Here is a 14,277-nt window from a genome sequence, read left to right on the forward strand (position 1 = left end):
CCCCGCGGGTCAATCGCAATCTTGCACTGGAGCGCATGCCAGTGTCATCATCTCAAATGTCATCATGTTATCAGTTGTCGGTCACCTTGACACTGCATTCATTTACTGTAAGGCCCATTCTCACATTCTCACCAGGGTGAATGTGCACTCCTGCCAAAGCAGCCCGACACAGAAGCAGATCAAGATTCCCCTCCCTGGGGCCAAATGTTCAGGACAAATATTGCTTGTGAATCCCAAACTTCATCCAGCACCTGACAGTCCATGCCCATGCAGGATTGAATGCAATAACACAAGGCCAAAGAAATGCACACACTCTGGGGACACACTGTTGCAGTTCGGATACACCTGACGAGTGTGAGAGTGGCCGGCTCGCGGTGAGAAAAGAGACGTGTTAGTGGGGAAGAACATTGTTGGTAAGGTGGGACAATAAAAGTATAGAATGTGTATGGGGATAATGGAAGGCTATTGAGTTCATCTGCTAGTGAGAGTAACAAAAAACCAATAAACGGTGCATCACACTTTTAAAGCATCAATGGAAACAATGATGGGGCACCAGTCCAGATGCTGCCAACGAGAGCACCAAGCAAACTCAGAATCAGGCATCAGAACCTTTTTTTTTTTTTCATTTCCGTTTTGTGTCTCTTGCCATGCATGCCGGCATCCCACTGGCCTGCTCTTCTGGCTTGACCCAGTGATTGCAAACTGATCGTTCATCTTGCTTAGTTGATCTCCCATGTCTATACTCTTTGTTATATTAACTTTTCCTTTCACTGTTGTTCTCTGCTTCACTAAAGGTTTCTCTGTCACCAATTCATGCCATTTTACCTGTCTTCGACCATTGAAATATGCCATTTTCTGAATGACGTCTTTACATCTCAAATGTATGCTCATGTTTTCCAGCTATTCAGACTGGTACCTGTCTGGAATTGTAACATGTTAATGTTCATGTTAATGTTATGTGTACCGTGCATCATGACCACCGGAAGTGGTCCCCATGTGAAAGTGGATATTGTCTTTATCGCTAAACATTTCATGGCTCTGTATCTTCTGTTGGCCTTTGACACACTGTTTGGATTATACCTTTTTCTAACATGTTTGATTATTGTAAAACAACTGTGAAAAACTCGTATATATTACAAACTGCTCCGATAAGTGAAGAAAATTTAGAAATTTGTATTTGTACTTGTATTTATTGTGTTTATATAGCACTTTAATCCAAAGCGCTTTACATTATAACAAGATACATAGAAATTTATAGCAGTGAAAGCAATTTACAAAATATGAATCAAACTAGAAATGGCAGAATTCAGCGCTCTTTCTTTTGCAGTAAAAGAAAAGAAAAATAAACTATTATTCCCTATTTCACATACCCCTGCTAATTTAATTTATATTGAATGCTACTGTGTTTGAAACAACAGTTAATTTCTTGTTTGACTGAAAACAAAGTGCTGACAGTTATCAGTAAGATAGTTACCCCAGAGGCTACTCTGTGACTCCCACATGTGACCTCCACATGTTTTGTCATTGCAGACTTACGGAAAAACTTTGAACAAGATCCCCAAGGCAAGGAAGTCCCCATTGAAGGGATGATTGTTCTACACTGCCGCCCACCAGAGGGCGTGCCGACTGCTGAGGTAGGACCAGGCCCGCACAGTCTAATACACAGTTGCATGCACTGGCTTGTCATTAGAATTTACATTTGTTTTTTTGTTGCAGTATATGACTGAAATAGGCCATGCAATGAGAGATGGGTTTAATGCGATTTCTCCTGTGTATCATCTCGACCCGGGAAAGTCCACACTGAGTGATCCCACATTAACATGACCTCCATGAATAAATAAGGGAACATTAATTTACAAAAATCCAGTGCTTATATTGCGAAAACAAATAAGTGCCAGGGCCCAATTTCTTTCTAGCACTGCTGTGACACTGCTGCCACCACCCATTGCTACGCGCCCACCCCCACAGGATGTCGACATATCTGGGTTTACACTACAGCTTGTACCTGCTCATTGTGCTTTATGGATGCACTGTCTATCACCACTTCATAATTAAAGTGAATCTGAGGCAATACGTGCTGGTGCTCAAAAATAAGATAAGTGCCAAGGGTGAGACCTGGCAAACACCCACATAAATTAAGCACTGCACCAATCCATGGGTGTAAACTGAGTATCCAACTAAAGTTCTAGTTTGGCAATCTTTGGGGAACGTTGTCCATTTATTGTTGAACTGGCTCTCTTTTCCTTTGTACTCTGAAGTTTTCATTGGGCAGGTGATGGTGTGATATTGAGGGAAGCTGATGGGTCAGCCTAGAAATAGGTCATGGCCCTCCCCATAATAATCTCAATGGCTAAAATACTATTTCTCAAGGTGTGAAAAGGTAAACATATCACCAAGGTGTTTTCAGAAATGCAAAAGAACATGGCCTATACACAAAAGGGGTGTGCAGTTATAATGTCGAAAATATTTGGTCGAATTACAAAAATGTCGAAAAAAGAATGTTGACATTTTTTTTTGAATGCTTTCTTTTTTTATTGACATGTTTTTTTTTTTGTGTTCTGCAAGTAAAAAAAAAAGGTTAAAACAGAAAAAAAGGGGGGTTGGAGGAAACCCCCCCATTTCGAACAAAAAACAAAGAAAACAAGACAATCACATTCTTTTTTCGACATTATTTTTTCGACATTTTGACTTTCGACAAAATGTTTTTCGACATTATCACTATAAACCCACAAAAGGGTATAGATTACTTACCCAGTCAAGGTCTAGAAATGCAACATACACAAACCAAGCAATTGGGCACTCAAGAGTACCGCTAGTACAGTCCAGGCTTTGCCTTGTACCGAGGGTACCTCCATGGATAGGTTAGTCCCTTGATATGGGCCCTCTATGGCTTTCCTGGACACATCGATAACAAGCATTGGTAAAGCCAACGCATCTCCCTATCCATATGTGTGTTTTATCATCATAACAACTTTTCTTTTATTTAACGGAGGGTGTCAAGAGTCTCCCCTGTGAGAAGAAAGTCAAAAAAGAGCAAAAACGAAACAGGACAGCACCTGTGTAGGGAAAGGGATCAGAAGGTGGTGCAGAGACATGGGTAGCACACAAAAGGAATGGCACGGGGAAATTACCCTGATACATTTCCTGCAAAATCACCACAAAACATGTATATGTTCGTAGTAGTGTCTACCCTTTTCACTATGAGAGAACAAAAACATATTACAGATAGGTTTTACTTTTTCTAAAGATAACTAATGAAAAGGTACATCTTAAGTACCATATTTCAGGTCAATATAATGAGGTATGTTTCTACTTAGGGAAAACAATGACATTCATGGGAATTACTGCAACTGAATATGCTTACAGTAGGCAAATAGCTCATTATATTTCCAACCTTTGTTTTTGCAAGCAAAATATTTTGTTTTCATTCACCTTCATGTGCAAATAATTTAGATAACACAGCAAATGCTTTTTTCTAGTCAAGTTACATGCATATATATCCCTCCTGATCTCCCTACTGATCGTGCTTGACTTGTGTGCCACGTCTGATGCTGTCGATCACAGTCTTCTTCTCTGCTCCCTTTCCTGTCTTGATTTATGGGGTTCTGCCCTACAGCGGTTTCAATCTCATTTTACTGACCGCACTTACTCTGTGTCATGGCTTTCTCAAGCTCCCACCTTCTCCTATTTCACGTTGGTGTCCCTCAGGGCTTCGTCCTGTCTTCTCCTTTTTTAAAGTATACACCATTCCTCTTGGCTCTCTTATTTCTTCTTTTGGTCTTTTTCATTACTTTTATGCTGACAACACTCAGCTCTTCCTTTCTTTTTCTTAGTTCTTCTGTTTATTCATTAGACTCTTCCTTCCTGCCTTCTTGCTATTCACTCTTGGAAAACAGCTCTCAATCCCTCCAAGACTGAAGTTCTTTCCTTTCCCACCTCTACTATTCCTTCGCCTATGTCTCCTCCCGCCATCTCTTCCCATGCTTCTTCTCTCCTATGCCTTACTCCGCTAGGAACCGAGGAGCTATTCTTGATTATTCTCTATCTTTCTCCTCTCACATCTCCACTTTTGCCTATTCCGCTCGCTTTCATCTCTATAACATCTGCAAGGCTAGACAATTTCTTTCTTTTTCTGGTACTGAAATGTGTGTCTCCTTTTTGATCTTTTCTCGCTTGTTCGACTGCTCTTCTCTCCTTCTTGGGCTTCCTGATCTCCATCTTGCTTACCTACATTCTATATTTAACTAATCTATTCACCTCCTCTTCTCTCTATCTTCTCGTGACTCCATCTCCCCGGCACTAGTTTCTCTCCACTGGCTTTCTATTGAATCGTGTGTGCTTTTCAATGTTCTTTGCCTGGTTTTTAAATGTCTCCGTGGACTTGCTTCTCCCGATCTTTCTTCCCTCATTTTTTTTTTATGTCCCCTCACATTCCCTGCATTCTCAATCCCTTTTCCTACTTAATGTTCCCCGGCCACCCTGTGCTAAATCCTGCTTTTGTTGTTTTCTCTACTTGACTCAAAACATTGGAACACTCTTTCTCTTCCTCTTCATTCTCTGTCCTCTCTTCCCCTCTTTCATTCCCGGCTCAAAAACCATCTCCTCACTTCTTGATTTTACTTTTTTTACCATTTTTTATTCCATTTATTTATTTAATTTAATTTGTACAGGCTATTTGTTTTGTTTATAGTGCTTTGGCTTATAGCGCTCAATAAACACAATTTCAATTCAATTTCAATTCATAAAATGTGCCAAACCAGTTCTACTTTATTTTATGCAATATTTATCTCTAAAATGTCTAAAGTACAACTAGACAAATAGGTATCGGAGTGCTGTACAATAAAACTACATGCCCACTAATCAATAAACAAGGTAAAAGACAATACAGCCAACACCAAAAACAAAAGCATTATTAAGAAGGTGCTAAAGATATTCAGGGTAATTCATGGAAATTCGCACAAAAGTGTCGCACGCGGCTGGCGCACAGCGTGCCAGTGCGAATGTCTGCGCCAGCCGCGTGCGATAAAATCAATTTCTGCGCACAGCGTATTCATGGATTCTCGCCTCCAAAAGCAGACGTGGCGCAGCGAGCCTGCAGCAGCGCCAGTTACGCCCACAAGAACGCCTTCGCGCAAGGAAAAGCCATCAAGATCGCAAAACCATCGCCAAGGGCTGCGCCAACCCTGGACCAGTTCACCGGACTGGCAAACAGCAAACGCAAAGCGGGGAACGTGTATTACGGGTTTCGGGAACACGCGTGCGCGAGAAGTTTCACACGCGATCGGGCCTGGGGGAGCCTGTGCGTGTATTTCAGGGGTGCGTGAGAAGTTCCACACGTGAATGGGCTGGGTACGTGTATTTCAGGGGTGCGCGAGAAGTCTCACACGCGATCGGGCCTGGGGGAGCGTGTGCGTGTATTCCAGGGGTGCGTGAGAAGTTTCACATGCGATTGGGCTGGGTACCTGTATTTCAGGGGTGCGCGGGAAGTTTTACACGCGATTGGGCAGGGTACGTGTATTACAGGGGTGCGCAGGAAGTTTCACACGCGATTGGGCTGGGTGCGGGTAATTCAGGGGTGCACGAGAAGTTTCACACGCGATTGGGCTGGGTATGTGTATTTCAGGGGTGCGCAGGAAGTTCTACACACGATTGGGCTGGGTACGTGTATTTCAGGGGTGCGCGAGAAGTTTCACACGCGATTGGGCTGGGTACGTGTATTTCAGGGGTGCGCTGGAAGTTTCACACGCGATTGGGCTGGGTGCGGGTAATTCAGGGGTGCGCGAGAAGTTTCACACACGATTGGGCTGGGTATGTGTATTTCAGGGGTGCGCGGGAAGTTTTACACGCGATTGGGCTGGGTACGTGTATTTCAGGGGTGCGAGAGAAGTTTCACACGCGATTGGGCTGGGTACGTGTATTTCAGGGGTGCGCTGGAAGTTTCACACGCGATTGGGCTAGGTGCGGGTAATTCAGGGGTGCGCGAGAAGTTTCACACACGATTGGGCTGGGTACGTGTATTTCAGGGGTGCGCGGGAAGTTTTACATGCGATTGGGCTGGGTATCTGTATTTCAGGGGTGCGAGAGAAGTTTCACATGCGATTGGCCTGGGTACGTGTATTTCAGGGGTGCGCAGGAAGTTTTACACGCTCGCCTACAACACGTATTCATGGAATCGAACGTGGCCAATCTGGAAACACGTACGCCAGCAGGAAGTAGGCGTACGCCCACTCGCACAGCATAAAAGTGCACGCAAACAACAAACAAGCTCAGACGCCAGGATGAACATACCGTTCCAAGCAGCAGTGGCCGTGGGATACCGCAGGAGGAGGAGGAGGAGGATAGTCAGGGCCAGAATTTTTACACCCAGAACCAGCCTTTTTGGGATGCCTGATGACCATGTGTATGGGAGGTACAGGTTTCCACCTCACATAATACTCGACCTGGTCAGTGAGTGGGAGGATGTCCTCACATCAACCACCCTGGGCTCCCAAGCACTCAGCCCCCTGGAGAAGGTCCTCAATGTACTGCACTTCTTGGCCACTGGATCATTTCAGCGGACAAGTGCCATAGTGCGGGGGGGGTGTCACAGGCCACGCAGTCATGCTGCCTACACCAGGTCTTGGCCATCATCACTGCACGCCCATCAGTCCGCAGGCACATATACCTGCCCAGAACACCTGCAGAAAGGCAGGCTGTCGCCCAGGATTTCTACAGGGTGGCACAATTCCCCAAAGTGCTAGGTGCCATTGATTGCACCCATGTGGCTCTACGTCCCCCCAGGGCAACTGAGCACATCTATTGAAACCGCAAGCACTGGCATTCCATCAACGTCCAGGTAGTATGTGATGCCAAGGGAATCATCACCTCAGTATACGCCAACTATCCAGGCTCCACCCACGACAGTTTCATCTAGAGAATGTCTACCCTAAACCGGGACATAGAAGCTGGGCGGCATGGCGATACATGGCTGCTCGGTGAGTTTAAATGCCACTGCGCATGCATGCATGTCAGATACTGAGTAATGTCACAACCCCACTAATGATACCCATCACCACCTCCCCAGGGGACAGTGCCTACCCTCTCAGCACCCACATGATGACGCCAAGTCGGAACCCCACCACGCCACCCCAGGTAAGACACAACACAGCCCACATTGCAACCCGGGGCATCGTGGAGCGCACATTCGGAGTGCTCAAGTCACGCTTCCGCTTCCTTGACCGTTCTGGCGGGCAGCTGTTATACGCTCCCCCAGTAGTGTGCAGGATCATAGTGGCAGCATGTGTCCTGCACAACATTGCAACACGCCGGGGCCTGGCCGTGGACATGGTGGTGCCCCCACATCCCCAACCACATGCATGCCCGCTGCGCATGGGAGGGGAAAGGGCACGGGGTGAGGCAGCCCATACGCAGCTCGTGGCTAATTACTTCACATAAAATCACACTCCTGTGGAGTGCGCACAGCCCTGGCACATACCAGCTGACAATCAATGATGATTGTAACTGACAATTATGATGTGTCAATGGACAGTCAACTGTCACAACCATACCAGCCTGAGATTGTACATCTGGAAGTGTTCCATTGTGTGCTTCCCTACCTACACAAAAGCCACCAATGCTGTGTTCAAAAGACACACTTCTATGCTGCTAAAATCATTACCCCCTTGCAAGATACAACATGACAACAGTGCCATGTCACCCAACCCCTCCCCAGCACCGCCACCCAACACACCATGGCATGACATGCCATGTGAGAGCAAACAAAGTCATCCCCCAAACATGACACGTGTCACAAAGTACATTGTCCCTAATGGAAACTGGCCACACACAATATGCCCACATAAATGTAGAAATAACAACACACATGACCAAATACTTACCACAATACAATCGACATAGCATAAACATGACAGTACTAAGGTAAAGGATACGTAGTCTTACAACATGAGAATGCCAGCACATCCACCACCTCCAACTGTACAGTGTTGTTGCCACGCACATCTGGAAGTACACTGCTCACAACATGAGCTCCATCTCCAAAGTGGACGGCCTTGTGAAGACATGAGGAATTAACCTGCAAATTAGGAGGGAGACATGGATGCACAAGCACACATCAATACACCATGCAGTGCACAATACAACAACAATATGCACTAGGAATGTATACACAGCATTGACTACAGACTGCCCACACTTGTCGTGGGAGTCCAACGTCACTGTGTAAGTCACTCTCACTTGGGCACACCCTTTGCAAGCCCATGGAAACGGGAATCAGGAGGCGTGTGTGTCTCATGAACCCAAGCATCTAACCCAAACTCAGGACAAGCCTGCATGTGTCCAGCCGGAATACAGTGGATGCCCACGGGAGCCACACAAGGCAACACTGCAACAAAAAATCAAAAATCAAAAATGGCCATGTGTGGGCCAGGAGGGGTGGGGGAGGCCACCCAGGAGGTCCGAGGACAGGGTGCCCACCAACAGCCACCTGTGTGAATGTTGGGAAAAAAAAACACCTCCATGGGCTCATGGCCTGCACGGCTACTAAATCGTGGGAGATTCACTGCTGGATTCGCTCTCCTCAACCTCTGCTGCCACAGGAGGTTGTGGTGCTATGGGAGGCAGCCCACGCAAAGCCCTACTTTGGTCCTCCATGGCAGCAAGCATGCTGGTGTGGAAGGCCTCGTTCTGGAGGGATAGGGTGCGGAGACCCCCATGCAACACCCGACGTGTTGCCCGGACCTCCGCCTGAGTTGCCTGCATCTCTGCTGAGAGCGTACGGGTGACGTGCTCCAGCAGCTGTTCCGTCCTGGTGACAGTGGAAGCCTCAAGGTCCACAAGAGTCTGCCTGAGGTGCCGGACCTCTCCCCTCAGGGCTTCCCTCTGTCCCTGGGCATCTAGAGAAATTGATTCCCTCAGATTGTCCAGGGCCGCCTGTCTGTCCCTGTTGGACGCCAACATGTCCGCCCTGACTGATTGGCAAATGGAGTCTGTTGCCTGCTGTAGTAGCTCCATCTGCCTTTCTGGGGGGACAATGGAAGTAGCCACCCTCTCCATGGCTTGAGCAATCATTTCTGATGATGCTGCCTGTTGGTTGGCCATACCGTATATGGATTGCTCCCATGTGGTATTGCCCGGTGGCAGATGGCCACCGCATTGGCGGGCACCACACCTGTCTGGGGCAAGGCGAACTGCGCCTTGCTGTGTCGGCACTGCCTGAGGCTGCAGGACTGCATTTCCCCTCTGATCTGCTGGCCCAGGAACAGGATCAGATGTTGCGGAGTGTGGCCCTGCATCCGTAACCACCACAGGCGCACCTACCAACACTGACATCCCCATAGTGGGCTCTACCCCTGGTGCAGGTGGGTCGGATAGAACAGTATCCCTTCCATGAACACATACCTGGGAATCCACATAGGTCTCATCCGAATCAACACCTGAAAAGAGTTCTGGGGAGGTGCAGCCAGGGACACCCCTGGACAGTATGGCCTGCAGCAAGAGAGGGTTCTCCCCCACCACCAAACCACGTCCCCCACTGGTGCCTGGTCGTGCTTCAGATCCCTCCTGGGCCTGCACCATCTCCTCACCCTCAACAGCATCAAGTGCGTCACCCTCTGCAAAAACATGAAAGACAAAAAATGGAAATAGGCATTAGCACCATGGCACGCAATTAGGCTAGACAAGCTACAGTACCAGTACTTGATTTACACATGTCCCACACGACTATAACCCTCCCATGCATGCACTGTCCATGAGTTGGAAGGGGAGGAAAATGTCAGACACTGATGACACCAAGATGGAAGAGCAACACATTAGCTGCATGCTGGCTAGCAGTGCCATCACACATTGGCCTGGGAGTGGCATGTCCAATACACATACATGACACATGCCATCACACAGATGGCATGTACCATAGGCATGTCATATATGTGACAATAGGGCAGAGTGATGCGCAGTAGAACCGGGTGAATTTCAACAATCAGCCTGAATGAACACAGCTAAATACGGAACAATGTTGTTGCAAGATGCCATTTCAAGGCCAACTGGCGCGATGTAGTGCAAAATGCCTACTGTGGGCAGAAGGGATACTGTAATACCCAAATCCCGGGGCGCCAAATGCATTGGATGAAGCACATGGGTTGCCCAAAACACTCAGGCACACACACCCTGACCTGGCACTCAACCAGAACCCCTCCCACAAACAACATACACATGGATCACACACACATGCATGTGCACTCACCGGACAATGCCTCGTAATCTGGCAGTTCTCCCACACCTTGGATCTGCTCCTCTGTGACGTAGGTCCCAGCAACATGCTCATGTAGAGTGAGTTCAATGTCCTCTTGTGGAGACCCACCTCCAGTCACCAGAGTTGCGGCATGACTTGAGGCCAGCTTTTTCTTTGCCCTGCGCTTAAGGTCGTTCCAGCGCTTGTAGCACTCAACACCTGTGCGCCTCACAAACCCAAGGGCACTTATGCTGTCCGCGATGGACTGCCAGTGTGCCTGACGTCGAGCAGGTGTGATCCTACACCCTGAAGTGACCAACATTTCGGCGTCATGTTCGGACACATACTGCACAAGTGCATCCAGTTCGGCATCATTGAAGCTAGGCTTCCTTGGCGTGCCGGACCGTGTAGCCGTGTCGGGGTCATCAGCCTGTACTGGACAAGCACTCTTCCTCTTTCTTTTTGTGGGTGGTGGGGATCCGGAGTGCCCTACACCGCTCTGGACACTAGAGGCAGGAGCACTGGTGGACTGTGTAGTAGTAGTGTGCGATGGCACACTGACCACATGACTTTCTGCAGGCATTAGCTGAAGTGTGATGATGGCAGGGGGAACCTCAGTCTGATGTACCGGGACCAACACTGTCCTGGCTGGGAGAGTCAGAGCTGGGGTGGACGGAGCTGCAGCTGCCCCTGCAGCCTCCCCACCCCGCCTACTCGGGGCAGCAGATGACATGGCTGCCCCTGTACCACGTGGCCTGGTGACACTGGCTTGCGCTGCCACCCGTGGCCTAGACTTGGCGACCTGGAAGTCAGCCTGGGAGTCACCCTGTGCTAGGTCAGGTGCCACAACGGGCTGGTCCAACAAGGGCTGAGCAGGGATGGTGTCAGCCACGTTTCCCTCAACCATGGGGGGGGATGTGTGTCCCTACTGGTCCTCCACATGTGGGGGGCTAGGAGTAGTCTGCAAATCCTGGCCACGTCCCCTACCGCGCCCACCACGCCCACCTCTTGAGGCTAAGCCACCTTTGCCACCCTTACCGCTTCCTCGCCTCCCAGCCATGGCACTGATGGAGTTGTGCGTATGGGAGTTGCAGTAGACAATTGTCCTGGGCAATTGGGGGTCAAAGGGGTAGGGTACTAGATGGAATTCGTGCCCAAGTGCTCTAGCAAGACTGTATGGAACCCCTGGGGAAAGATGACGGGTCATGCAATGCACAGGCACCCCTAAAACAGAAAATGACGTGCACGCGACCCCTCGTAGACCACGTGCGTGGGAAAAGGAACCCGCACTACGCTGTGGCACCCAGAAACACAAAAATGAACGTATGCGTGTCACACGCAGCCTACAATGACCTCTGAAGGGGTACGCTACACACGGGGCTAGCACAGTTGGTAAATACGTGCGCGACTCACCGTCTGCCTGGGAAAAGAGCGTGAAAAATATGCGCGTGTGCGCGTTGGCAACACCCCCGCCAAAAGAAGGTTTGTACACTGTCTGAGGAGACAGGACAAAAGGAGAAGTCAACACTGTTTGAGGAAACAGGTCAAAGAGAAAATCAGAAAAATACTGACAGAGGTAACAGGGAGTACGAGCTAGAAACGCTGTGAAGTAAATCGCGTGTTAACCGACAAGAAGTACAGATTTCACCCACTCGCTCTCCACGAGAAGCACGTACAAGGAAATGACGTACTACACGTACCTTTTAAACCGCACCACACGTCCAACATCACTTCCGCGTATACGCACTGAGGCCCTATCCTCCAATTACGCGGGCTGACACTCAGACGTGCAGTTTTTGGTCTTGTAACATTCCCCCGGGTACAGGGAAACGCCCGCGCGTGTCACGACACATACGCGCCTGCGCTGTCAGGGCCTTTGGTCCAATGGAATCGCGTACACAGGCCAATCGCGTGTGGAACTTTTGCGCACCTCTGAAATACACGCGCCCAGGCCAATCGCGTGTGAAACTTCTCGCGCACCCCTGAAATACACGCGCCCAGGCTAATCGCGTGTGGAACTTCTCGCGCACCCCTGAAATACACGCACCCAGGCCATTCGTGTGTGAAACTTCGCGCACACCTCTGAAATACACGCACCCAGGCCATTCGCGTGTGAAACTTCGCGCGCACCCCTGGAATACACACACACGCTCCCCCAGGCCCGAACGCGTGTGAAACTTCTCGCGCACTTCTGAAATACACGCACATGCTCCCCCAGGCCCGATCGCGTGTGGAACTTCTCGCGCACCCCTGAAATACACGCACCCAGCACAATCGCGTGTGGAAATTTGGCACACATTTTTATCCTGCGCAGGGACGCTACCGCCTGCTTTCGTGTGGCGGACATGTATGGGCCTGTGCGCGTCTTTGGCCGTGCGCTGTTTTTCCCTATTCCATTCCATGAATACGTGTTGTAGGCGAGCGTATGGGCTTTCCGCGCACTTGCCTCCTGTACTTCCCCCGTGACGCCCACATTTTCACGAGTTGTTCCCCATTCTGCGTGTAACGCCCCGTGTTACGGCTACTTTTGTTATGTGCGCCACGCTATGTGCGAATTCGCTGTGGCCTTATCGAACGGCGTTCGATGACCTGTGCGCCAGCGTGCACCAGCGTGCGCCGCGCACTTTTTCAGCGCACATCCCACATTTTGCGCGTGCACGGCCTTCCATGAATAGATGTGCGCTGTTTTCTATGCGATAATCGCACTTGCACTGCGATTTTCGCTATTTCACTGCGAATCGCACGTTTTCGCACGCGTGCGCCGTTTTTTCAGCGCACATTCATTCCGTGAATCGGCCTGATTATGTGTGTCTTGAGGGCATCACAAATCATCAGAAGGGAAGGAATATATATGTGCAATATATATACATACCGCTAATTTCTTATTCTGGTATCTAGTACCACCTCTGTGATCCAAAAGTAAAAAAGGGGAAAGAGCGCATTAGACCTGTGTTTCCAGAGATTCCGATCGGACGTAGCTCATTTCTATTTGTCACGTCAGTGCTTATGTCTTATCTTTGTAGATATGTGCATTATAGCATAAATAAATGGTATCTGCTTTTCACGGTTATTGGTAAATCTGAATGATCTAAACTATTCCACATTGGTGGGGGCCCAATCAGTTGTGATAAATGTGGCCGCTTTTGCTATCTGGAAGCTTATCAATTAAAAATAGGTGGGATAAAGTGCACAATGAATGTTGTGTTTTTATGATGATGAAATGTTAAATTTGATCGTATGAACTAAATCTAATGTGATTAAGCAATATTAGATTGATTGTATGTCTTTACTTATATTTTAAGTTTGTGATAGATGTGTTATGTGTTATGGAGTTTTTTTTAACCTAATTCTTCTTTCTTTATTTTAACCTTAGAGATGTGATTAAAGTTTTGTAACTAAACTAACGCACAATAAAATAAAAAATACAAAATTAAAATAAAGTATCTAAGTAAATTAATATCACAATAATGTTGTTCAACTGTTTTACGATGTGAGTATCCATTAAACCCAACTTCCAAAGCTAATTGCAGCACAATTCACAGTGATGAGTCAATACGAATAACTGCTTTGAGACATTTAATGAAATCCTTATATTTATTTAAGTCTCTTGAGGAAAAACATTATTTGGCATTTCCAAGGAAAGGGAAACGTGCAATGGTTTTGAATATATTCAGAATCATGCATATCCTCTCTTTAAACAGCTCAACACAATAAAATAATAAGAAGCGATTGGCACACAACAGCTATACACCTACTCATTAATATGCATGTCTAGGATGCACTGACTTCAGGACCTTCAAAGGGTGCTCCTGGTTGCGATGGTGACAGTGGATCGGTTAGAGCAAGACACAAATTGAAATAACATGACCGTTCTATAGCCTCCAAGAAAACAGATGAAAGAGCTAGAAGGTAAACTTCAAGCTAAGGTCGCCAAACTCGAGGGAGTGTCTAATATCCGCAACCACATATTGATTATTCTGTCTGACCATCCACTCTTTACACTAACTTTCAGAAGGTGGACCGTTTTGTAGGGACTGCAGCGTGGATTTTTT

The 14,277-nt window shown here is 47.9% G+C and overlaps 1 protein-coding gene across 4 annotated transcripts in view; it reads left to right on the forward strand.

Moving 5' to 3' along the window:
* UNC5D (unc-5 netrin receptor D) overlaps positions 1–14,277 on the forward strand; it is a 1,559,947-nt gene that overhangs the window by 808,462 nt on the left and 737,208 nt on the right. For all 4 annotated transcript variants that reach the window (XM_069617969.1, XM_069617971.1, XM_069617972.1 and 1 more), the window contains exon 4: positions 1,531–1,634. In XM_069617969.1, coding sequence (XP_069474070.1) covers positions 1,531–1,634 — 104 coding nt within the window. The remainder of the gene's footprint in view (positions 1–1,530; positions 1,635–14,277) is intronic.

Source organism: Ambystoma mexicanum, chromosome 10, assembly GCF_040938575.1.
Source record: "Ambystoma mexicanum isolate Mex_15411 chromosome 10, UKY_AmexF1_1, whole genome shotgun sequence".
NCBI lineage: Eukaryota > Metazoa > Chordata > Amphibia > Caudata > Ambystomatidae > Ambystoma > Ambystoma mexicanum.